The 27,793-nt window shown below is 41.7% G+C and overlaps 1 protein-coding gene across 1 annotated transcript; it reads right to left on the reverse strand.

The window, feature by feature from the left end:
* Positions 1 to 202: 202 nt before the first annotated feature.
* Positions 203 to 27,589, reverse strand: LOC120020057. Its single transcript, XM_038963493.1, has 3 exons — positions 25,639 to 27,589; positions 18,499 to 19,343; positions 203 to 686 (listed from the first exon to the last, which is right to left on the reverse strand). Exons 1-2 carry the CDS (start codon positions 27,304 to 27,306, stop codon positions 18,597 to 18,599), a joined length of 2,415 nt encoding a protein of 804 aa, XP_038819421.1. The 5' UTR covers positions 27,307 to 27,589; the 3' UTR covers positions 203 to 686; positions 18,499 to 18,596.
* Between the last annotated feature and the right edge of the window lie 204 nt (positions 27,590 to 27,793).

Raw genomic sequence — 27,793 nt, forward strand, 5'->3', positions numbered from 1 at the left:
TATGATCAAAAGTAGTGCACTATATAGGGAATAGGGTGTAATTTGGGATGTAGTCAAAGGCAGTTTAGACCCTAGTGCCATGAAATACAGAGAGTCAAGTGGAGAGGAAACATACTGAGACAGACTACCATTGGTGCCATAACAGAACATAAAACATTTCAAATCAAAATCAATGTCCATTATTAGGTCATTGTAGTCTTTTAATCCATACACAAATGTAACAAATGTAAGACATTCAGTTGTCAATATGAAGTATTTCGATTTGGATGTTTCGGACAGTACAATTTTCTAATATCTATGAACATTTTAAAATAAACATTTATAAACATGAATATAGATAGTATAATCATATAACTTCCAACATCAATTCTCATTTTTCTACAGATTCTTTGGTTGATAACCTTCGGTGTATAATTCAAGTAGGGTTGAGTTATGAATATATTACTTTATTGTCCAACTTGTATCAGAAATGTGTCTTTTTGCTGTTTTAAGTTATATATGTTAGGTTGAAGTGCTTGCTGCATACTGTGTGTCTCAGGTCTGTGCATCTCATTCTGTAATGTGGAATCCCCTTCCCCTCCTGTCTGTCTAGAGCGTTCACCCTTGGAAATACCCCCATCTTCAGGCCAAGCTCTGTCTCTGTGTCCACCACTGACTGAAGTCACCTCTTCACCACGTCAGGGCTCCTGAGGAAGACAACAACACAGCACTTAAAATTGCAATCTACAATAAAACTAATGGTCAATGGTAATTTAAATTAATGATATACAGTGCCTAAACCAGGTTTTGCTCTAGAATTTTGCCTGTGCTTAACTTTATTAAGTTTATTTTTTATCCTAGACAACCCCCTAGTCCTTGCCGATGACAAGCATACCCATAACATGATGCAACCACCACAATGCTTGAAAATATAAAGAATGGTACTCAATGATGTGTTGTGTTGGATTTTCCCAAAACATAATGCTTTGTATTCAGTACATAGTTAAGTTAATTATAATTAATTAAGTTAATTTCGTTGCCACATTCTTGCAGTTTTACTTTAGTGCCTTATTGCAAACAGAATGCATGTTTTGGAATATTCTGGACAGGCTTCCTTCTTTTCACTCTGCCATTTAGGTTAGTATTATGGAGTAACAACAAGGTTTCTCCTATCACAGCCATTAAACTCTGTGAGAAAAAAAATCTTCCTCTCCAGCAACTGAGTTAGGAAGGATGCCTGTAATCTTTGTGGTGACTGGGTGTATTGTTGTACTATCCAAAGTGTAATTAATCACTTCACCATGCTCAAACGGATATTCAATGTCTGCTTCTTTTTTTTTTTACCCATCTACCAATAGGTGCCCTTCTTTGTGAGGGATTGGAAAACCTTCCTGGTCTTTGTGGTTGAATCTGTGTTTGAAATTCACTGCTCGACTAAGGGACAATTGTATGTGTGGGGGTACAGAGATGAGGTAGTCATTCAAAAAATCATGTTAAACACTATTAATGCACACAGAGTTCATGCAACTTATTATGTCACTTGTTAAGCAAACTTTTACTCCCTGAACTTATTTCGGCTTGCCATAAGAAAGGGATTGAATACTTAATGACTCAAGATATTTCAGCCTTTCATTATTTATGAATTAGTAAAAATTATTAAACATAATTCCACTTTGACATTATGGGGTATTGTGTGTAGGCCAGTGACAAAAAATATCAATTTAATCAATTTTAAATTCAGGCTGTAACACTAAAATGTGGAAAAAGTCAAGGGGTGTTAAAACTTCTTATGGCTGCGATCCCGTTAACGGGATCGATATGACAACAGCCAGTGAAAGTGCAGGACGCCAAATTCAAACAGAAATCAGAAATCTCATAATTAAAATTCCTCAAACATACAAGTATCTTATACAATTTTAAAGGTAATCTTGTTGTTAATCCCACCACAGTGTCCGATTTCAAAAAGGCTTTGCAGCGAAAGCACCACAAACGATTATGTTAGGTCACCGCCAAGTCACAGAAAAACACAGCCATTTTTCCAGCCAAAGACAGGAGTCACAAAAGGCAGAAATAGAGATAAAATTAATCACTAACCTTTGATGATCTTCATCAGATAACACTCATAGGACTTCATGTTACACAATACATGTATGTTTTGTTCAGTAAAGTTCATATTTATATCCAAAAATCTCAGTATACATTGGCGCTTTATGTTCAGTAGTTCCAAAAACATCTGGTGATTTTGCAGAGAGCCACATCAATTTCCAGAAATACTCATAATAAACGTTGATCAAAGATACAAGTGTTATACATGGAATTTTAGATCCACTTCTCCTTAATGCAACCGCTGTGTCAGATTTCAAAAAAGCTTTACGGAAAAAGCAAACCATGCAATAATCTGAGTACGGCGCTCAGAGCCCAATCAAGACAAAAAGATATCCGCCATATTGTGCAGTCAACAGAAGTCAGAAATAACATTATAAACATTCACTTACCTTTGATGATCTTCATCAAAATGCACTCCCAGGAATCCCAGTTCCACAATAAATCTTTGTTTTGTTCGATAATGTCCATCATTTATGTCCAAATAGCTACTTTTGTTAGACTCATCATTATCATATTTCCCAGCATGCTTTACTGCAAGTCTATTTTTGGGGGATTGTTTTTCATATCTGTGTTTTTGCACTTACAGTACATTGATTAATTAATCAAAAACTACACAAAGATAAATAAACATAAATTTTTCTAAACAAATCAAATTAGTCAATTAGATTTATTGGACCCGTTAGTGAAATGGTTGTTCCAGTTTAAGTGGTCTGACAGTCCTTCTAAGTGCAGGCTGCTTGTGATTAAAATTCCAACTGTTGGATATTCTAACTCTAGTTAGATTCCAATAGGACCACTTTGCAAGCCAGCATAATGTGACTAGCAGGCTTGATGTGGCATGTAAACTAGGAGATTCCTAACACTGTTAACACTAGGGTTAAGCTAGGCTATCAAAGTAAGGCCTTATGATACACAGTTGAAGTCGGAAGTTTACATACACTTAGGTTGGAGTCATTAAAATTAGCTTCTCAACCACTCCACAAATTTCTTGTTAACAAACTATAGTTTTGGCAAGTCGGTTAGGACATCTACTTTGTGCATGACACAAGTCATTTTTCCAACAATTGTTTACTGACAGATTATTTCACTTATAATTCACTGTATCAGAATTCCAGTGGGTCAGAAGTTTACATACACTAAGTTGACTGTGCCTTTAAACAGCTGGGAAAATTCCAGAAAATTATGTCATGGCTTTAGAAGCTTCTGACAGTCTAATAGACATTATTTCAGTCAATTGGAGGTGTACCTGTGGATGTATTTCAAGGCCTACCTTCAAATTCAGTGCCTCTTCGCCTGACATCATGGGAAAATCAAAAGAAATCAGCCAAGACATCAAAAAAAAAATTGTAGACCACAAGTCTGGTTCATCATTGGGAGCAATTTCCAAAAGCCTGAAGGTTCTACGTTCATCTATACAAACAATAGTATGCAAGTGACTCTATGTAAACTGAGTCAAAGAGTCAAACTTGACACAGAGTCAAACTTTATTTGACTCTATGTAAACTGGAAACCACATATCCTGAGGCTGCATTCATTGTAGCTGGGGATTTTAACAAGGCTAATCTGAAAATAAGACTCCCTAAATTCTATCAGCATATCGATTGCGCAACCAGGGCTGGTAAAACCCTGGACCATTGTTATTCTAACTTCCGCGACGCATATAAGGCCCTTCACCGCCCTCCTTTCGGAAAAGCTGACGACGACTCCATTTTGTTGCTTCCAGCCTACAGACAGAAACTAAAACAAGAAGCTCCCACGCTCAGGTCTGTTCAACGCTGGTCCGACCAATCTGATTCCACGCTTCAAGACTGCTTCGATCACGTGGATTGGGATATGTTCCGCATTGCGTCCAACAACAACATTGACGAATACGCTGATTCGATGAGCGAGTTCATTAGAAAGTGCATCGGCGATGTCGTACCCACAGCAACTATTAAAACATTCCCAAACCAGAAACCGTGGATTGATGGCAGCATTCACGCGAAACTGAAAGCGCGAACCACTGATTTTAACAAGGGCAAGGTGACCGGAAACATGACCGAATACAAACAGTGTAGCTATTCCCTCCGCAAGGCAATCAAACAAGCTAAGCGTCAGTATAAAGACAAAGTAGGGTTGCAATTCAACGGCTCAGACACAAGAGGTATGTGGCAGGGTCTACAGTCAATCAAGGATTATAAAAAGAAAACCAGCCCCGTCGCGGACCAGGATATCTTGCTCCCAGACAGACTAAATAACTTCTTTGCTCGCTTTGAGGACAATGCAGTACCACTGACACGGCCCGCTACCAAAACCTGCGGACTCTCCTTCACTGCAGCCGACGTGAGTAAAACTTTAAACGTGTTAACCCTCGCAAGGCTGCAGGCCCAGACGGCATCCCCAGCCGCGTCCTCAGAGCATGCGCAGACCAGCTGGCTGGTGTGTTTACGGACATATTCAATCAACCCTTATCCCAGTCTGCTATTCCCACATGCTTCAAGAGGGCCACCATTGTTCTTGTTCCCAAGAAAGCTAAGGTAACTGAGCTAAACGACTACCGCTCCGTAGCACTCACTTCCGTCATCATGAAGTGCTTTGAGAGACTAGTCAAGGACCATATCACCTCCACCCTACCTGACACCCTAGACCCACTCCAATTTGCTTACCGCCCCAATAGGTCCACAGACGACGCAATCGCAACCACACTGCACACTGCCCTAACCCATCTGGACAAGAGGAATACCTATGTGAGAATGCTGTTCATCGACTACAGCTCAGCATTTAACACCATAGTACCCTCCAAACTCGTCATCAAGCTCGAGACCCTGGGTCTCGACCCCGCCCTGTGCAACTGGGTACTGAAATTCCTGACGGGCCGCCCCCAGGTGGTGAGGGTAGGTAACAACATCTCCACCCTGCTGATCCTCAACACTGGGGCCCCACAAGGGTGCGTTCTGAGCCCTCTCCTGTACTCCCTGTTCACCCACGACTGCGTGGCCATCCAACTCAATCATCAAGTTGGCGGACGACACTACAGTGGTAGGCTTGATTACCAACAACGACGAGACGGCCTACAGGGAGGAGGTGAGGGCCCTCGGAGTGTGGTGTCAGGAAAATAACCTCACACTCAACGTCAACAAAACAAAGGAGATGATCGTGGACTTCAGGAAACAGCAGAGGGAGCACCCCCCTATCCACATCGACGGGACAGTAGTGGATAGGGTAGTAAGTTTTAAGTTCCTCGGCGTACACATCACGGACAAAATGAATTGGTCCACCCACACAGACAGCGTTGTGAAGAAGGCGCAGCAGCGCCTCTTCAACCTCAGGAGGCTGAAGAAATTCGGCTTGTCACCAAAAGTACTCACAAACTTCTACAGATGCACAATCGAGAGCATCCTGTCGGGCTGGTACAGCAACTGCTCCGCCCACAACCATAAGGCTCTCCAGAGGGTAGTGAGGTCTGCACAATGCATCACTGGGGGCAAACTACCTGCCCTCCAGGACACCTACACCACCCGATGTCACAGGAAGGCCATAAAGATCATCAAGGACAACAACCACCCGAGCCACTGCCTGTTCACCCCGCTAGGTTAGTACAGGTGCATCAAAGCAGGGACTGAGAGACTGAAAAACAGCTTCTATCTCAAGGCCATCAGACTGTTAAACAGCCACCACTAACATTGAGTGGCTGCTACCAACATACTGACTCAAATCCAGCTCACTTTAATAATGGAAATTGATGGAAATTGATCAAAAATGTATCACTAGCCACTTTAAACAATGCCACTTAATATAATGTATATGTATATACTGTACTCTATATCATCTACTGCATCTTGCCATCTTTATGTAATACATGTATCACTAGCCACTTTAAACTATGCCACTTTTATGTTTACATACCCTACATTACTCATCTCATATGTATATACTGTACTCGATACCATCTACTGCATCTCGCCTATGCCGTTCTGTACCATCACTCATTCATATATCTTTATGTATATATTCTTTATCCCTTTATACTTGTGTGTATAAGGTAGTAGTTGTGGAATTGTTAGGTTAGATTACTCGTTGGTTATTACTGCATTGTCGGAACTAGAAGCACAAGCATTTCGCTACACAAGCATTAACATCTGCTAACCATGTGTATGTGACAAATAAAATTTGATTTGAAGTATAAACACCATGGGACCACGCAGCCGTCATACCGCTCAGGAAAGAGACGCGTTCTGTCTCCTAGAGAAGAACATACTTTGGAGCGAAAAGTGCAAATCAATCCCAGAACAACAGCAAAGGACCTTGTGAAGATGTTGGAGGAAACAGGTACAAAAGTTTCTATATCCACAGCAAAACGAGTCCTATATCGATATAACCTGAAAGGCCGCTCAGCAAGGAAGAAGCCACTGCTCCAAAACTGCCATAAAAAAGCCAAACTATGGTTTGCAACTGCACATGGGGACAAAGATTGTACTTTTGGGAGAAATGTCCTCTGGTCTGTTGAAACAAAAATAGAACTGTTTGGCTATAATGACTATCGGAGTTAGGAGTTAATTTTAGATCAACACTAGTGTTGAATATAAATAACATTGTGAGTGTTACTTACCCCATAGTGTTATATTTCAGTAACACTGGCAAGTGTACTGCAGTGTTCATTTTTTACATTGCAAAGTGTTATGTTAACACTCAACATTAACACTATAATCAGAATACTTTTTACACTGTAGACTAGCACCATATGTAGCCTGAGATGGTGTTAAAATTCACTCTTTACTGTAAGTGTTAGTTTAACACTGCAAAATGTATTGCGTAGAAAATAACCATAGTTGTGTACTTACAAGCGATTTACATGAAACCATTTCTACAAAAAAATCTATCTACTTCTCCATTATTTCAAAGCCTATTTTCAAAGCTTTAACCAGAAGTCACAGGCCTTTTCTCCCTGGAAGCTGTTCTTTTATATCCCCACAGTCTTTGACTCTCGCCATGTTGAACAATGTCTAGAACTGCTCATGTTTATGTGACCATCTCAAATATAACAAGCTAGTGTTTGGTTTGCCTCCTTCTGCTCTGACATCTGTCCAAAGGCTTTATGATTAAAACCAGATTGTGCTTGCCCAACTCACAGACACAAGGCACGGGCCAGAAAAAAATTTGATTGCAGTTACACATATTCTGCACAAGAGGGAAGTACAGTATCTTCACAAAAGGGCACTTTCACTATTTCTTTCTTTCTCATTCTTTTCTTTTTAGTCCAGTTGATAAGCTAGACATTTTTTCAATTTGGTATAGAAGCGTGAAAACTGACACATAACTTTTCGTGCTGAAAAAAACTCATATATTGCCATTTTAGCCAAGCCTCAGGTTGGCCTGTAGCACCCTTTGTGAGTATGCATTTACCTGTATTGACATTTTGGGTCTACATGGCCCCAACAATAGCTTTAAATGTTTGCATTGGTTTGGGGAATACATTCAATCAACCAACAGCACATGGCCTTTGTTTTTTCCTTCATGATCGCAACAATTATGAAAAACTATCAGAAAACTCAGTATAATGTTGATATTTTCACTTTTAAAGTGGTGTATTAAATACCAAGTTTCATACGGCTTACAATCATATATTATTTAAATACTATGTCACTTTTAAGAAATGTGACATGAAATCTGGTGTCCAGCAGGGAGAGAGGTAACCCATTTTAACAAAATCCCTTTATGTTAAGATCACAAAACCTTTACAAAAAGCCAGGATATGTTCAAATAAATATATCCAGCTATAGTGTCATTACAGATTTAACAAAAAAAAAAGTTTTAAAAAAAGTGAATGTAACGATGTTCAGGAAGCAAATTCAGGGAGTGAGTTTTTTTATAAATAAATTAAACAAACACGTAACACAAACAACGCACAGACATGACCCAAGAACAGAAACAATGACGCCTTGGGAAGGGACCAAAGGGAGTGACATATATAGGGTAGGTATATGGAGTCCAGGTGAGTGTCATTATGCGCTGATTCATGTAACGATGGTGACAGGTGTGCGCCATAACGAGCAGCCTGGTAATCTAGAGGCCGGAGAGGGAGCACACGTGACAGTGAAAATATAAAAATGTTACTACAATTTTTTATGGTTTTTCATCAGTTGCGATCATAAGTAAAAATTAAATAAAAAAGCCTTATGGTGTTGGTTTATGGAATGTGTTCCCCAAACCAATACAACACTTTCAATCTATTTAGGGGCCATGTAAACCAAACACAGGGGAAGCGTTGACTCAAAACATAAATAAAGTTTGGGTACTAGGGGGTAACTAGCCCCCTGGGGTAACTTACCTCCACCCCTGTAATTCACATTAAGATCACTTTCCCTGGCTGCCACTGCTCTTGCTCAACAAAAAATGTCCTCTGTGTCATCACAACTTTTGGAGATATTTTAACAAAATGATTTTGTGATAAGTTTATTTAAAAGAATATATTCCAATGAAGTAAGATCTATAATTGTTTTTTAAATATACAAGTAGGAATGCCTTAAGATAAATAATCCACTTGTTTCGATAAAAAAAAAAGATAATTTTCTTGTAAATTGTTGGATGAGTGTGTCGTGTCTGTGACTATCATTAAGTGTAGTCTTAACATTCTGTACACTCCCCTTGTCCGAAGGGTAAAAAATGACCCGCCTTCGCTCAACCCCTAAAATAAAGCCGCTTAAATTGAATTTTAAACCACAAATCTATTTCGCATGAAGAAACAACCTGTCATTCATCACAAACTTTGTGAATATCTGGGTTTTCTTTACTAAAGTAGAGGTTTACAATTATTATTATTATTGCTAAAGGTACTGCATAGGTGTAAACATAGGTGTAAACATTTTTTAGCAAGAGATAGCACTAGCCTAAGAAAGTAGCAGAAATGTGCAGAAAGTAGTTTTGAATGCATTTTATTGAAGGGAAACAATAGCAGTCTTGAACTTTTTTGGCAACATAGTGATATATTCTTATATACTGTACAATGAGAAATTCAACTACAAAATAAAAGTATTCTCCCATTTTTTTAACCATTGCCCCTACACAAGATGTATAAATAACAACAATAAATATAATAAAATAAGGTAATAGATGCAAAACAAAAACGCAAAGAACATAAATCAGTCAACTCTAATTAGCACATGTAGGACAGTATGCAAGTGTGTGTTCATGGATTTTGCATATGTATTTCTCACATGTGCAGCACATAGTATTTGTTTTACAGTCATTCTTTGGGGGCAGAATTGGCAACTCCTCCTCTAGCCTGCCCCAGCTGCAGCCTCAGGTGGATCAGGAGAGGAGTCAGTCCCCTGAACAGCTTTCACAAGCGCTGCAGAGGCTGCTGTGCGGGGGAGGCGCTCCCTTCTTTGAATGTGTGGGGTTATAGGTGCCTTTCCCAGCTGTTCCAGGAACACCCTCCTCTTGTTCCGCTTATCAGGCATCCAGGTAGGGTTGATCTTGTTCCATATCACGAAGGCATTGTATGAGGACACATCAATGATGTTATGGAAGATAACCAGGGGCCAGCGGGCAGTCATCCTCCTGATGCTGTAAATTCCAATCACCTTGTCCAGGTTGTGCACTCCTCCTTTGTTGTGGTTGTAGTCCAGGATGATGGCTGGCTTCCTGCCCTCACGATCATTGATCTCAGCCGTTTTGTGCAGTGTGCTCAGGAGGACCACATTATTGTTCCTCTTTGGGAGGTAAGAAACTAGAGTGGTGGTGGCGGTGAAGGCAAACTTTGATGAGAAGGCATCTCTCCCCCTTGTTGCGAGGAGTGCAGGGGGAGCTCAGGCTTGTTCTTTCTAACTGTGCCAACTTTGTGATCTTCCTCTTCAGGAGCTGCTGGCTAAGTTCATAAGAGGTGAAGAAATTGTCACATGTGACATTGTGCCCCCTCAGTCCATCTGTCACATCAAGCACAACCCGCATCCCCTGGTTCTTCTCTGGGCCTCCACTGAACGGCATCCCTGTGTAGACTTGCATCTTCCAAGCATAGCTGGATTGTGCATCACAGGCCACCCATATCTTGATGCCATACTTTGCTGGCTTGCTGGGCATATACTGCCGGAAAGGACAGCGACCTTTTGACAAAAGAGATTACTATCAGTAATTAGTATCAGTGTCACAGAAAACAATCACATAAATCAATGATATTACAGCAATACATAATAAAATGAACAGTGAAAATCACTTACATTACAGATATGAAAATAAAAATGTAACTCTGAATGGAACCAGTTTCTGTTCCTGTTTCTTCAGGCCCAGGGTTGTAGAGGTATGGCAGACACTCCACCCACTTCTCCCAGACCTCTTATGGCTGCCAGTTTGTCATTCACACGTCTTGCAGGTCTTGACTCACAGTTATCAAATCGTAGCATTCTTGAGAAAGTGTGAAAGACTTTCAGTGGCATCGTGGCACAGAAAATCGCCCCCTCCACTATCTGCATCCCAGAGACTACATGTAGCCTCGCCTAGGGACATATACACACTCGCTAAGATTAGCTGAGATTAGCAGCCCTAGGTCAATCTCATCCATCCTTTCCAGTTATCTCCATGTTTACGGAAACCCTCCAAATGTGTCATCTCCAGGATGATTTTTTCAATGGCTGGTGTGATGCACATGTAGAATTTTGAGGCAATGTCCTGGGCATGGGCAACTGCATGTCTTGTGGTCCCTGGAGTCATCCTTATGACATTTGTGCTGCCATCCTGCCCTGGTTGTCATATGGTGACAAGGACCATGTTATTTAGCTGTTCTTTGACAAAAATGTTTCTCTTTCAGCTTGGGGGGATTTCTTCTTCATCTGAAGATGATGCATCGTGCTCTGGGTTGTATTCTTCCCCATTTTCTTCTTCAGATACCTCCTCCTCTTCCAAATCATTGCTCTCTTGTTCCTCCTGGACATCTGAAAAAATCTGATCTACGACCTGTTGGGCACTGAAACGTGCACTCATGGCTTCAGCAAAGAGAGAACTGGGAGGACTGTCATCTGCAGCACCTTCATAGCCTCTGACTGCATTTCCCATTAGTAAACAATGCTTTCAAGAAATGTTTATTTAGTCTGAAATTGTTTTTATTTTGTCTGAAATTGTTTTTATTTTGTCTGTGAACTTATGTTATGTGTGGGGTCATGGAGGGGAGATGCTGCACATGCACAAGAAAGTTTTAGTTTTGTTCAATCAGTAGCACACAATCTACATTTCTCATTGTGTGTGTGTGTGTGTGTCTTTGTGGTTTTTGTGGTGTGTAAAGGATTTTGATGATCAAATGATGATCAAAAATGACCCTAAGACAATCTTTGTACCCTGGTCGTGTACAGCTTTCATGGAAATATGAACAAAGGCGATGTTTCACTTTTTCTAATGTTGGGGTCACTCTAGGAAAAGTCATCAAATTTCAAGTTGAAAAAATATAATTTAGGTGGTTTTCTCTGCTGTTAAACATAGTGGCAGGTCATTTTTTAGCCTTACGACAACACAAGGTTTAAATGTGAAGACTTATTTTATCAAATCAATCCTCTATGTGTAATTATTATTACGTGATTAAACTAATCATGTAAACTTGAATTAACTAGTGTCACGTTCGTCGTAGTGAGGAGACCAAGGCGCAGCGTGATTGGAATACATTCTTCTTTTAATGAAGAATAAACACAAAACGTGACGCTATAAACACTGAGTGCTGACATGCAACTACTAATAGACAATAACCCACAAACCAAACTGGAAAATGGCAACCTAAATAGGATCCCCAATCAGAGACAACGATAAACAGGTGCCTCTGATTGGGAACCAATTCAGGCCACCATAGACATACATATGCCTAGATTACACACAGACACCTAGACATACAAAAACCCTAGACAATACAAAACATTCATACCCCCCCTCGTCACACCCTGACCTGACCAAAATAATACAGAAAACATAGAATACTAAGGTCAGGGCGTGACAACTAGGAAGTCGGGGCACCACAGATTTTTTTTATAGAGTCTCTAATTCCCGAATTGACTCTTCAGATATTTTCATATCTTATCAAAACAGTCGCTTATTAATGAATTATTATTAATACCTCATCAGTTCTCATTACTGAACGTCGCAAACCCTTGGATATCTGCACAAACCCTAGTTTCCATAATAAATCAGCAATATACATATTGGCTTATTATTTATTTACTAGCTAACTAAATAATCACACAGAATTACATAACAAACAAACAGTAGATATTTGAGTTACTACATGAAGACAAAGAAAAAGTCCCAGCGGACGAATCCGATATGACGGCTTGGTAGACGAGGGAAAAGGGTGGGGACTGAGAGAGCGAGAAAGACAAAACGGATTCACTACACCAAGTGGATAATTATAATTATTGAAATGTTAATCCTTTGCACATGAATGGCCGCTTATTCGAGAATAATTTAAATGTATATATTTACGCCCGTATGTTGTTGTTGTCTCTCCGTAGAAAATAATTGTTTGTCCTGTAGAGTTCATCAGAGTCTCTGGTTAACATTCCCAGAAGTCACAATGTCTTTCGTAGTTGTAGGTGGTTAGAATGGATACTTCAGAGTACCATTCGGAAATGTTCTTATAGAATCAATGCTTCGGCGGTTGTCGGTATTCTCGTTCTAGACTTACATAATTTCTAGCTGCAGACCAGTAATTATATGTCTAAGATTTGCTCTTATTCTGTAGTGATCGATAGTCTCAGAGTTGAACCATTTCCAGAAGTGTAGCCATAACTACAGCTGTATGGTCTCCGATGGCCTATAAAATTTTAGCCGTTCCAACGTGGGGACTCTGTCCCGGCGTTCTCTGACTTAATGCATATTTTGTAGGATGGTGTTTTATACTCTGTACTCTGCCTAATGTGATGTCTGGGCTCACGGGGTGTGGCCACTGGCTAGTTCATCTTTATATGAAAATCCATACTCTGATTTAGAAGGTTAACATGACATTACATCTTTTCACAAATAGTTTCATGTTTAATCACATATGTTTCACAATATTTAGATGTAAACCTGACAGCTGGGAAAATGTACACTTTAAAAGATACAGTTATGTGTGTTTCCTGTCCTTCGTGAGATCACCAAATGAAACACACTCATCATAACTGTCCCTTAAAACCTTTTCTCAATAGGGGGGGCGCTGTTTTCACTTTGTAAAAAATCGTTCCCAAATTAAACTGCCTCGTACTCAATTCTTGTTCGTACAATATGCATATTATTATTACTATTGGATAGAAAACACTCTCTAGTTTCTAAAACCGTTTGAATTATATCTCATTTTGCAGCAAACTTCCTGTCAGGAAGTGAGAAATCTGAAATCGGGGGCTCTGTTCCAGGGTCAGCCTATTAATTTGCATGGAATCTATGGGTCTACATGCACTGCATACGCCTTCCACTAGATGTCAGTAGGCAGTGAGAGTTGGAATGGGGTGTATAGCTCTATCTGAGGCCGAACAAGACCTCTTGGAACGGTGGGTCTAGTCTTTTCACCGTTCAGCTTGGCGCGAGAGGGACCTCAGGATTGCGTTCTGAAAAGCTTTCGTTATAGACGTTAGATATATCCGGCTCTGATTTTATTTGATATATGTGTTAAAAACATCATAAACTAGTTATATTAAACCGACTTATATCAGTTTATATCAGTTTATTGCGATTTTCGGTATTTTCTTTGTTATGCGTTATGGTGAGTTGGCCACTTCTGTGCCGCATGGCCAGCTTTGTTAGCTAAATCGACAGATGAAGACGACATTCTACAACCGAACAACGATTATTCTGGAAAAAGGACACCTTGTACAAGATTCTGATGGAAGCTCATCAAATAGTAGGAACCATTTATGATGTTATTTCGTATTTCTGTCGAAAATGTTTAGACGTATATTCCGCCCTGATTTTGGGCGCTGTCTCGCTATAACGTAAGCTGTATGTCGTACTAAAGTTATTTAAAAAAATCTAACACAGCGGTTGCATTAAGAACTAGTGTATCTTTCATTTTCTGTCCAACCTGTATTTTTTAGTAAAGTTTATGATTAGTTATTTGATTAGATGATGTGAGTGTCAGAAATATATCCGGATAATTTTGTGCAGTTTGGCTACGTATTCACATTGTTCAACCACAAATTGTACCGCTAAATATGCACATTTTCAAACAAACCATATATGTATTGTGTAATATGATGTTATAGGACTGTCATCTGATGAAGTTTGAGAAGGTTAGTGAAAAAATGTATATATTTTGCTGGTTTATTCGCTATCGCTAACGTTGCCTTGAATGAATGCGGTTGTGTGGTAGGCTATTGTAGTAAGCTAATATAATGCTATATTGTGTTTTCGCTGTAAAACACTTAAAAAATCTGAAATATTGGCTGGATTCACAAGATGTTTGTCTTTCATTTGCTGTACACCGTGTATTTTTCATAAATGTTTTATGATGAGTATTTAGGTATTTCACGTTGGTCTCTGTAGTTATTCTAGCTGCTTTGGTTAGATTTGTGATGTGCAATGTAAAACTATGATTTATACCTGAAATATGCACATTTTTCGAACAAAACATATGCTATACAATAAATATGTTATCAGACTGTCATCTGATGAAGTTGTTTCTTGGTTAGTGACTATTTATATCTTTATTTGGTCGAATTTGTGATAGCTACCTATGCGGTAAAAAAATGGTGAAAATATGCGGTTGAGTCTTTTGCTATGGTGGTTAGCTAATAGAAATACATATTGTGTTTTCCCTGTAAAACATTAAAAAAATCGGAAATGATGGCTGGATTCACAAGATGTGTATCTTTCATCTGGTGTCTTGGACTTGTGATTTCATGATATTTAGATGCTAGTATTTACTTGTGGCGCTATGCTAGGCTATGCTAGTCAGCTTTTTTACTGATGAGGGTGCTCCCGGATCCGGGATTGGGACCAACTAGAAGTTAAGTGTCCACGGACCATTCCCACATTCTCAAAAGTAGAAATATTGTTTAATTCTCCCATTTTGGGGATTAGGAGTTTTGAACTAAGAGAAGGCCTTTGTTCTGGTATGCCAGGGCTGCCCAGCACTCTTCCTAGAGATCTACTGTCCTGTAGGTTTTCAGTCCAACCCTAATTTAGCATATCTGATTCAGCTAGAAAGGTCTTGTTGAGCAGAAGATTTGTGGAATCAGGTGTGATAAATTAGGGTTTAACTGAAAACCCACAGGACGGTAGATATCCAGGAAGAAGGTTGGGCAGCTCTGTGGTAGACTCTCTCCCTCAATACTGCATGGTAGTTTCTACCAGGGGGAGAGTGAGAGGGGGGGAGCCATGATATACACCCCCTAAGGGCCACGTCGTGACCAGTGTGTTACGAATGTTACGAATGTGTTTCTACCTGTCTTTTAGAAAATGACTAGCCCAGTTATTGCTAGTTTATGCTAACTTGCTAGCTAGCAACTTCAGTAGCAGAAAATCCTAGCCAGCTAGCTAGTTAGCATAAGCTGCTAGGAGTGCTAGCTAGCAACCTTACTATCAGATCGTCTGAGGTAAAATACATTCAAAAGATAACATAACTTAATTGCAGTTGTAAATGTTTCCACTAGTGACTGATAGCTTCACAGTTAATGTTACTTTATAACCTTTTAGCTATTTTACACAGCATTTTATGTCATGTAGGTAGATAGCTAGCTACGTTTTTAAGAGAGCTTTTCAATTGGCATCTCTCCCCCTGTTTTCAGTCACAGGTGGGGACTGGATTGGTGGGCTCATGAGGTGTGCTCCAATTTTACTGGGGATAGCTTTATTTGGGACCTATGTACAATTTAGAAATGTGCAATAGCAGAGCATAAGAGAGTTGCCACATCAATGTTACACTGAGTTAATTAGTTAAGTTATTGTATGAAATGTTATATTCCAAAAATGATTTAATGGTTTTGGTTATATTCCATTCCAATATTATATTCCAACTATTGAAAACCTTTTGCTCCTGAATATCATTTTAAAGACTGCTGGGATTTAAAATATTGCATTATTCAAATAATATTTAGTGCATTTGTACATAATGGATTGTATCGAAAATTAACAACAAAGAAAGAACAAAGAAAATGAATGTGCAGGTGAGTTAAAAAAAGGGACTTTACATCAAATCTCCCCATAGTGCGAATATTAATGGTGACATGTGCAACACCACTTCCCCCCATATTTTATTTAAATAATTAAAATAAGACAACTGTACTTAGGTTTTAAGTATTACTTACTAAAGAATGAAATGGTTTTTAACACACTTGTGTGAAATCCTATGCCATAATCTTCTACCGGGGTAACTGGCACCTCCGGGGGGAGGGGGGCAGTTACCCCGGTACTTTAAAAAAATCTACTTTTTATGAAATAACAAAAAAAAATGTAAACAGTATCCATTTATTTCCCTTTGTAGTTTATTTGACTAAGCATGACTTTCATCCACATACCAATTTTTTTCCCCAAACGTCGCTTTTTTGTGTCAGCAACTAGACATTGTTCTTAGAGGGGGCTAGTTACCCCTAGTACCCTACATGCATTTTCACAATTGGCCTACAGGGGGCGTTATATACCGACCCAGGGCTTTGATGAATGGCATTATATCAGGTGTTGTTAAGTGTTAAAAATTATAAAAGTGTGCAATTTTCACGCTTCTTTACCAAATCGAACAATATTGTATTTTTTGGGACCTTATCTACTAATTTAGACAATGCACGTGTTCTGGAATTCTTAATTTTTTATGTTTGATGGTGGTCAATTAGATCTTTCATGTGTAACACAATCTTTATAAATATTATCTCTGTGAATGATAGTAAGATAAATGTGTCAGGGAGTTATTTTGTAGTCCCGCAATGCTCAGATATATATTGAGTCATGACTGTTATCCTATAAATACTTAGTGACATTTGTTTCCACTATCAATCTCAGATGGCAGTGTCTGGTTACAAGAAATGATTCAACTCCAGCCTACTCTCCACTTCTCTGAAGTCATGATGACTAAGATATAATGAGAAGTGGGAACTCATGTGACATCAACATTAGCAGACACACAGATACACAAACACACAGGCACACACACACACATACAAGCAATCATCTGGCATTTTCACAAATATAGCTGCTCAAATATTATTTTGTATAATCAAATTGTTATACTACCATCATGACGTACATGCATCACGTACATCGATGAACGATCTTAATTTGAGCCAGTTATGTGTTATGTGGATTATAATACATTTACATTTTTGTAGGGGTTGATACCTTTTTGGTAAGGGAAAATCAGGTTGGAAATTTCCAAGTGGGAATTACAAACTACAGAAACCTTTTTAGATCTCAACAAAACTACTCGTTTTACATTTCCTGCATTGCAGGAAAGTGATCAAATTAAGATCCTACATCTGTACATCAGCAGCCAGGTTGTGTAATCCACGAGCTGCCTGCTCTCTATTTCTTTGAAGTCATGAATCAGAACCATTAGGAAGGAACCCATTAGGACTGGAATTGCCAGGGATCTCACGATATGATATTCTCACAATACTTAGGTGCCGATATGATATCTATTGCAATTCTCACAATTCTATATGTATTTCAATTCAATACTGTGATTTTAATGCTCACCTATGTCTGTTGCAGAGAGAGAAGAGAGAGCCATGATAAAACGAGTTTTGATCATTCATGGAAATAAAAGTGCTGAAAACTAATTGGCTCCTTTATTAAAAAGAAGATGGAGAACAAGCTATGAAGAAAAAATACTGGAGTTTTAGTGCAGGTACAGCAATCTAGCGCCAAATTTATATTGCGATATAGTCAAAACAATACGATCTATCATCAAAAATAATATCCCAGAGGCCTCCCAAATGGTGCAGAGGTTTAAGGCACTGCATCGCAGTGCTGTCTGTGCCGCTAGAGAACCTGGTTTGAGTCCAGGCTTTGTCGCAGCCGGCCGCGACCGGGAGACCAATGGGGCGGCGCACAATTGGCCCAGCGTCGTCCGGGTTAGGGGAGGGTTTAGCCGGCAGGGATGTTCTTGTCCCATCGCACTCTAGCGACTCCTGTGGCGGGCCGGGCACAATGCACGCTGACACGGTCGCCAAGTGAACAGTGTTTCCTCCAACACATTGGTGCAGCTGGCTTCCGGGTTAAGCGTGCATTGTGTCAAGAAGCAGTGCGGCTTCGCTGGTTTGTGTTTCGGGGGACGCACGGCTCTCGACCTTCGCCTCTCCCGAGTCCTTACAGGAGTTGCAGCGATGGGACAAGACTGTAACTATCAATTGGATACCACGAAATTGGGGAGAAAAAGGGGTAAAAAAATACTAATAAATAAAAAATAATATCCCAATATATAACTTTATAGAGTTTTTCCCCCATCACCAGAACCCGAGTGACAACATAAGCAGACACACACACAAACACACTTACCACGAGCTGTCCTGGTCAGTCCCTCTCAGACTACCTCTCAGTGTAGGTCTGTCCTTGTCCTATATGTTCCCGGCCCCCACGGAAGTGAGGCTGTCCCCTCACACCATGCTGGAGCTCGGTCTGCTTTTCTCCAGGTATGGGGGTGTCTTCAGGGCACTGGGAGGCAGGGCAGGGTGGTTAGGGTGGGTAGGGTAGGGTGGCTGGGCCAGGTGGGGCAGGACCGGCAGGGCTGACTGGGCCGGGTAGGGTGGTGGAGCCAGACCCTTATTAAGCCTCTCCACCCGTCCGTTGGGGTGGGGGTACAGTGGCGGTTTCTGGCTCCTACGAGACGGGACACTGTATCCAACCATGGCTGTGGGGATAGGGGTGTGAGTCCGTAAGGGTAGGGGTAGGGAGGGGATCTGTTCTAGCCCAGGGGTCTGGGTCACATGGTTTATGTCTCTGGAAGGGCCAGGTATAGTAGGATCTTTGTTGAGCCCCCGTCTTTCCTGTTTGGAGTCTTTGGAAGGGCTCGGGCTCAGGGGGCTCAGGGCTGTGACCCCAATCCGGTTGGTTTTGATGACTGATGCGGTGAGGACATGGGACGGAGAGGTAGTTTGTATGGTGACAGTATGGTCAGGGTCCCTGTACAGTAATCCCTGGTCTCCATTAGTCTTCAGGTCAACAGTCCTTATCTTGTGGGTATACATCTGCTCTCCAGTACGATTCTTCTGATGATACATCAGGACTCCTCTGCAGTCTCTGGGGTTGGGGAGGGCGTCACCACCATGAGGGGAACTGTTACATGATCCCTCTTCCTCTTCCAGGTCAATGTTAGCTGTCAGCAGATCAATCTGTTCGACCACCTAAATGACAATACATAGTCAATATACTACATTACTAAAACACTGTATATTAATACATTATACTACATTAATGAACACTACATTATACTACATTATGATATGACATGTCAGTTGATTGCCGCTTAAGAGCTAAGAGTTATTTTACCATGAAAGGCTTTCAAAATGTTTTTTACAAGGTACAGTATATTACAGCCCTATTGCATATGGACACCATAAAAGCAAACCATAATTCAGAACTTGTCTCAAGACAGGCTCTTTAAAGTGCTGCTTGTGTCTCTACCAATTCCAGCGGCAGGTTTTAGCCAAAAGGTTAATGTGAATAGCTTTAAATCAATGCAACCACAAGAAATGATGTGAAACACAAGCAATGCTATCTTGTTCCATATCAGCCTGCAATGTATTTTTTTCAACAAAGCTGAATGCAAATGTAATTTAAATGGCATGTACCATTACATAAAGAGAAAGAGAGGATATCCATTGATCTGTGTCTGCTTTATCTCAAATGTCAATGTAAGCATAGACCCTGCTGAAATGTATACATGGACTTAAGGTTTACATAGCCTCGTCCTCTGATCTCTGAGTACATTACAGTCAACTCCTCTCACTATTGTTGTCATGCTATGTCTATTTTACTCATACCATTCTTTCATTACAATTCATCATAAACACATTAAAAACATATCCATCAAAATGATTGCTGGGTCCTCACTTACAGATGAATGTGTGAAAACAACATGTTTTTGTAACAATTCACAAGTGATCACATTAATTTCACATACACTGATTATACCAAACATTAGTAACACCTTCCTAATAATAAGTTGATGTCCTTTGGGTGGTGGACCATTCTTGATACACACGGGAAACTGTTGAGCACGCACCCAGCAGCGTTACATGTCCTGACACAAACCGGTGCGCCTGACACCTACTACAATTCCTCATTCAAAGGCACTTAAATCTTTTGTCTTGCCCATTCGCCCTCTGAATGGCATACACACACACACAATTCATGTCTCAATTGTCACAATGCTTAAAAATCCTTCTTTAAGCCGTCTCCTCCCATTCATTTACACTAATTTAAGTGGAAAAACAAGTAACACCAATAAGGGATCATAGCTTTCACATGGATTCACCTGGTCAGTCTATGTCATGGAAAGAGCAGGTATTCTTAATGTATACTCAGTGTGAGATCACATGTGTTTTTGGAACACTTCAAGGGCTTGTAAGTACAGTCAATGGAAAATGAGATGGACAGAACTCAAAATGATAAGGCTTAATAATTTCAACACGATGCTGAGGATGGCCAGCTGATCAGATAACTACATATTGTAACAAAATAACGAAACAACCTATCAGAGACCTTAAAATGGTAGAGCCACCATCCAATTTAGCCACCAGAGGCAGATTGTTGATTTAACAATCTGCCCATGTGGCTAACTGCTTGGTTTAATTTGTTACCCATGGTCTAAGTGGAGTGTGACAATATACTTCCTTAACTAGGCTCCTGACATCATACAAGATTCAAAACGGCTTTTGCATACAGTACCAGTCAAAAGTTTGGACACACCTACTCATTCAAGGGGTTTTATTTTTACTATTTTCTACATTGTAGAATAATAGTGAAGACATCAACACTATGAAATAACACATATGGAATCATGTAGTAACCAAAAATGTGTTAACAAATCAAAATGCAACAAAAAAATTAACAATGCAAATCCCTTTGCATTAATGACCACTTTGCACACTTTTGGCATTCTCTCAACCAGCTTCACGAGGAATGCTTTTCCAACAGTCTTGAAGGAGTTCTCACATATGCTGAGCACTTGTTGGCTGTTTTTCCTTCACTCTGCGGCCCAACTCATCCCAAACCATCTCAATTGGGTTGAGGTCGGGTGATTGTGGAGGCAAGGTTATCTGATGCAGCACTCCATCACTCTCCTTCTTGGTCAAATAGCCCTTACACAGCCTGGAGGTGTGTTTGGTCATTGTCCTGTTGAAAAACAAATGATAGTCCCACTAAGTGCAAACCAGATTGGATGGCGTATCACTGCAGAATGCTGTGTTAGCCATGGCAGTTAAGTGTGCCTTCAATTCTAAATAATTCACAGACAGCGTCACCAGCAAAGCACCCCCACACAATCACCCCTCCTCCTCCATGCTTCACGGTGGGAACCACACGTGCGGAGATCATCCGTTCACCTACTCTGCGTCTCACAAAGACAGCATTTGGAACCAAAAATCTCAAATTTGAACTCATCATACCAAAGGACAGATTTCCACCGGTCTAATGTCCATTGCTCATGTTTCTTGGTCCAAGAAAGTCTCTTCTTCTGATTGGTGTCCTGTAGTAGTGGTTTATTTGCAGCAATTTGACCATGATGGCCTGATTCACTCAGTCTCCTCTGAAGAGTTGATGTTGAGATGTGTCTGTTACTTGAAGTCTGTGAAGCATTTATTTGGGCTTCAATTTCTGAGGCTGGTAACGCTAATGAACTTATCATATGCAGCAGAGGTAACTCTGGGTCTTCCTTTCCTGTGGTGGTCCTCATGAGAGCCAGTTTCATCATAGAGCTTGATGGTTTTTGCGACTGCACTTGAAGAAAAGTTCAAGTTCTTGACATTTTCCGTATTGACTGACCTTCATGTCTTAAAGTAATGATGGACTGTTGTTTCTCTTTGCTTATTTGAGCTGTTCTTGCCATAATATGGACTTGATCTTTCCCCAAATAGGGCTATTTTCTGTATACCACCCCTACCTTGTCACAACACAACTGATTGGCTCAAACACATTAACAAGGAAAGAAATTACACAAATGAACTTTTAACAAGGCACACCTGTTAATTGAAATGCATTCCAGGTGAGTACCTCATGAAGCTGGTTAGGAGAATGCCAAGAGTGTGCAAAGCTGTCATTAAGCCAAAGGGTGGGTACTTTGAAGAATCTAACATATAAAATATATTTAGATTTTCTTGACACTTTTTTGGTTATTACATGATTCCATATGTGTTATTTCATAGTTGTGATATCTTCACTATTATTCTACAATGTGGAAAATAGTAAAAATAAAGAAAACCCCTCCAAACTTTTGACTGATACTGTATATGACCAAAGTTTTTGCTCATCCATTTAACAAACATCCATGTACTTTGACTGAAAAAAGTAGGAGGATTATATAACATGTAACTTTATATTCAGACATTGTAAAAGTCAAAGGCAATGACTCTTGTGGTGTTGTCAAATAGCAGAAATTTACCCAATACTGCTAACCCGGAGTGGTGGTGTGATCACTGAAGTGATCTACTCCACGGTGTCGGCACATGGTGGCTGTGAGTTCGAATCCTATTTGGGGCAAGCTTATTTTTAAGGAGAAACCTTCCACTGCTTGTCTTCAAGTAAAAATAGTGCAAATGTGACGAAGTCACCGATTATCAAAATGCATATAAATCCTTGTACAATTAAGTGTATACGTTTATGTAACTTCACCTACATTCATTGTAGTGATTCATATTTCTGTATTAGGCCTATACTATAGCCTGTGTTTTGGTCTGAGTGACTCCAAGAAGCTCAATTCATATTATTCATTTACTACGTGTTGCCTGTTCTTCGATGTCTTGCTCCCAGACAGACTAAATAACTTTTTTGCTCGCTTTGAGGACAATACAGTGCCACTGACACGGCCCGCTACCAAAACCTGCGGGCTCTCCTTCACTGCAGCCGAGGTGAGTAAAACATTTAAACGTGTTAACCCTCGCAAGGCTGCAGGCCCAGACGGCATTCCCAGCCGCGTCCTCAGAGCATGCGCAGACCAGCTGGCTGGTGTGTTTACGGACATATTCAATCAATCCTTATCCCAGTCTGCTGTTCCCACATGCTTTAAGAGGGCCACCATTGTTCCTGTTCCCAAGAAAGCTAAGGTAACTGAGCTAAACGACTACCGCCCCGTAGCACTCACTTCCATCATCATGAAGTGCTTTGAGAGACTAGTCAAGGACCATATCACCTCCTGACACCCTAGACCCACTCCAATTTGCTTACCGACCCAATAGGTAAACAGACGACGCAATCGCAACCACACTGCACACTGCCCTAACCCATCTGGACAAGAGGAATACCTATGTGAGAATGCTGTTCATCGACTACAGCTCAGCATTTAACACCATAGTACCCTCCAAACTCGTCATCAAGCTCGAGACCCTGGGTCTCGACCCCGCCCTGTGCAACTGGGTACTGGACTTCCTGACGGGCCGTCCCCAGGTGGTGAGGGTAGGTAACAACATCTCCACCCCGCTGATCCTCAACACTGGGGCCCCACAAGGGTGCGTTCTGAGCCCTCTCCTGTACTCCCTGTTCACCCGCGACTGCGTGGCCATGCACGCCTCCAACTCAATCATCAAGTTTGCGGACGACACTACAGTGGTAGGCTTGATTACCAACAACGACAAGACGGCCTACAGGGAGGAGGTGAGGGCCCTCGGAGTGTAGTGTCAGGAAAATAACCTCACACTCAACGTCAACAAAACAAAGGAGATGATCGTGGACTTCAGGAAACAGCAGAGGGAGCACCCCCCTATCCACATCGACGGGACAGTAGTGGAGAGGGTAGTAAGTTTTAAGTTCCTCGGTGTACACATCACGGACAAACTGAATTGGTCCACCCACACAGACAGCGTTGTGAAGAAGGCACAGTACTCACAAACTTCTACAGATGCACAATCGAGAGCATCCTGTCGGGCTGTATCACCGCCTGGTACAGCAACTGCTCCGCCCACAACCGTAAGGCTCTCCAGAGGGTAGTGAGGTCTGCACAACGCATCACCGGGGGCAAACTACCTGCCCTCCAGGACACCTACACCACCCGATGTCACAGGAAGGCCATAAAGATCATCAAGGACAACAACCACCCGAGCCACTGCCTGTTCACCCCGCTATCATCCAGAAGGCGAGGTCAGTACAGGTGCATCAAAGCAGGGACTGAGAGACTGAAAAACAGCTTCTATCTCAAGGCCATCAGACTGTTAAACAGCCACCACTAACATTTAGTGGCCGCTGCCAACATACTGACTCGACTCCAGCCACTTTAATAATGGGAATTGATGGAAATTTATGTAAAAATGTATCACTAGCCACTTTAAACAATGCCACTTAATATAATGTTTACATACCCTACATTCCTCATCTCATATGTATATGTATATGTATATACTGTACTCTATATCATCTACTGCATCTTGCCATCTTTATGTAATACATGTATCACTAGCCACTTTAAACTATGCCACTTTATGTTTATATACCCTACATTACTCATCTCATATGTATATACTGTACTCTATACCATCTACTGCACCTATCCCGTTCTGTACCATCACTCATTCATATATCTTTATGTACATATTCTTTATCCCTTTACACTTGTGTGTATAAGGTAGTAGTTGTGGAATTGTTAGGTTAGATTACTCGTTGGTTATTACGGCATTGTCGGAACTAGAAGCACAAGCATTTCGCTACACTCACATTAACATCTGCTAACCATGTGTATGTGACAAATAACATTTGATTTGATTTTGATTTGATTCACAATACAACCACAATAAGTATAGGCCTATAAATATTTGAAGTGTAGGCTACACCAAAGTCCCAAATGCAATAGGTTAAAGCAAGGAGGACGCTATCTGGTGTGGATGCGTGCAACGTTCGCCTATAGTGGGCTAGGCTTGCCTATGTCAACATTGGAGAAAAATGGTGCTGATATATGTTAACCCAGCTAATAGCACATCCATGACAATGATGATAGCTCTATTGTTGATCTGAATGTCTATTAAGGCTAGGCCAGTCAATCAATAGCATGGGGAACAGAATTGACAGGAAAGCACAATCAGATTTTGTGTCTTTTACTGCATCCGTTTCATAAGTTGTGAAGCCAGGAGGATGCTAGGCTTCACCTCAGTGGATTCCTGGAGTAGTTTTAATTGGCTGAGATGGAATTTGTTAACGGATATAATTATCTAATCAGCTGGCCGTCCTTAGCGTCGGGGCTAATTTGGCCAGGTTGGTCTATGAGAAAAGCTAGCAGCAAGCCATTTCATACCAATGGTTTAAACCATGGTCTAAGCAAAAGTTCCCAAGTATGGCCCCACACAGATCTGGGACCAGACTAACTGCAAGGTTAACATACAGTATTGACAAAAGCTCAATGGACAAGCTAAAGTATGAAATAATAGACAACACTGGGATGCTTTCAATTCAATTTTTTCTGGATTAACCAGGCTATCTAAAGTAAAGGGTTCTTACCTCCTTCATCTCCACGTGGACCTGTTTGAGACCACCCAGGACCCCCTCCAGGTCTGACACCACCTGTCTGATCTGCTCCCGAACCGAGCCCTCCTTCTGCTGGACAGAACCCTTGTTTTCCCGGACATGACACTGGTTCTCCCAGACCGAACCCTGGTTTTCCCGGACTGAACCCTGACCTTCCTTCTGCTTCCCCCTCTGTCTCTGGGGGTCTGAGTCTGGGTCTCTTCCCTGGTTCTGGTTGACCCCCTGGCTTGCTGGCTGTTTGGCTCTTTGGTTGAATCTCTCTTCCCTGCCTATAGTGGCTCCATGCACTGGGCCAGTAGCTCCATGACTTGGGGTTCTATGGCCAAGGCCAGGCCCACAATGACTCCTCTGCCTGGGCTGGCTGACCAACTGTTTCTGGGGGACTTCAGTGGAAAAGAAAGTCTTCTGAACAGAGCCAGAGCCAGCAGGGACATGTCGTCCATTACAGCTGTCCACTCCTGCCCCACCTACAGCTCCCCCAGCCTTTAATCTAGTAGTCCTCTCCTGGTAGTTAGTTCTATCTCCGACGCCCTGAGAGTACACATGCCTGGGGCTGGGACCACCACCACCACTATGTCCATTTGGCATGTGAGGGTGTAAATCTCCTTGTTCAGGCGGTACACACCTGTCCAAATGATCGTGTTCATCTCCAGGACATCCCCAGACCTGTTCCTCTGGACGGTAGCTGTAGCTAGTCTGTCTGTGTTTCAACTGACCCCAGACCTGTTGTTCTGGACCGTAGCTAGTCTGTCGGTGTGTCAGCTTGTCTTCTGGACTGTAAATGTAGCTAGCCTGGCTGTGTATTTCTTGTGGACTGAAGCTATTCTGTCTTTCTAGCCTGTGGTTCGATTGACTCCAGACCTGCTTTTCTAAACCGAGACTAGCCTGTCTGTGTTGCTCCTGTGGACTATAGCTAGCCTGTCTTTCTAGCCTGTATTTTGACTGATCCCAGATCTGTTTCTCAGGACCGTAGCTGTAGCTAGCCTGTCTGTGTTTGGTCCGCTGACCCCTGAACTGTGTGTGTGCCAGGTCCAGGGGGAGTGATGAGGCTGATGCGTTTCTGCTGCTGTTGAAGGGGTGTGTCCCGGACCCTGTCCCAGCAGCGCCACCTCCACCCTGTCCTACATAGCCACACTGTTCTTTCACAGGGGAGTAGAATCTCAGACCCAGGCCAGGCTCCGCTGGGCAGGTCCACTGGGCAGGGTTGTAGTTCCAGGGGTGGCTGGGGCTAAACTGGCCTGGCTGAGGTTGACCGTACTGACCCGGCCCGGTGAACACTGGCCTCCTCTGTGGGGCACTGTGACCACTTACACCCCATCCAGCTCCAGCTTTAGCACCACTTCCTTCACCTTCTCCTTCTCCACCTTCTCCCCCTCCACCATCTCTTCCTTCACCTCCTCTCTCACACTTCTCTAGTCCAGGTTCTATATCCTCTGGCTCCACAGGGAAAGGAGGAAGGCTGATGTCTCCTCTGAGGTCCAACTGTGGGTGGTCTGGGTGTGTGGGTGGTGGTCTGTACCCCCCTGGTCCTCCCTGGTACAGCGTGGGTCCGTATTGGACACAGTGAAGGCAGTAGCAGTAGTCATCTGTGTTTTGATGAATGAATCTATAGTGTCCCATCCGTGTGCTGTCTGAGTACATGTCAGAATGAAAACAGTCCGTCTAGAGTATAGGCTGCTGTGGAAAACTCCTTAAACAACAACTGGTTTCCTTCTCCTCCCCTCCTCCTCCACGCTGCTCTCCAACTCCAAACTAGCCATCCACTCAAGCTGTTTTCCTCATCTATGACTGACTCCACCGCAAAACAAAACTTTTTTTCAGCTCTTCTCTTTTTTTCTTACCTAAGACTTCCCTCCCCCTTTCTTCCTGCCTCTTGTTTCCCCTTCTCTCCTATATTTGTTTTTCTCTATGCTCTTTTCTTTCTTTCCCCTGACCCCCTCTCTCACTTTTCTAACTTTTCTCTCACTCCTTCACCCTGCAGCCCTCTCTCCTGCTCGTGGCCCCTCTTTTCCACCTCCCTCCCTCCCCCTATCCCTTCTCTCTCTCTCTCCTTCTCTCTCTTTACCTCTCCTGTTTCGTTCCTCAGTCTTATTTGCTGCTGCAGGCTTCCCGTCGCTCTCCCTCACTT

This window comes from Salvelinus namaycush, chromosome 25, assembly GCF_016432855.1.
Source record: "Salvelinus namaycush isolate Seneca chromosome 25, SaNama_1.0, whole genome shotgun sequence".
NCBI classification, from domain to species: Eukaryota; Metazoa; Chordata; class Actinopteri; order Salmoniformes; family Salmonidae; genus Salvelinus; species Salvelinus namaycush.

Bases quoted from the DNA above. Each gene is read 5' to 3' on its own strand.
- LOC120020057 (XM_038963493.1), bottom strand. From the start codon at position 27,306: ATGTACTCAGACAGCACACGGATGGGACACTATAGATTCATTCATCAA. The intron at 19,344-25,638 runs GTAAGAACCCTT...ATTGTCATTTAG, and splicing joins TCCACGTGGAGATGAAGGAG to GTGGTCGAACAGATTGATCT.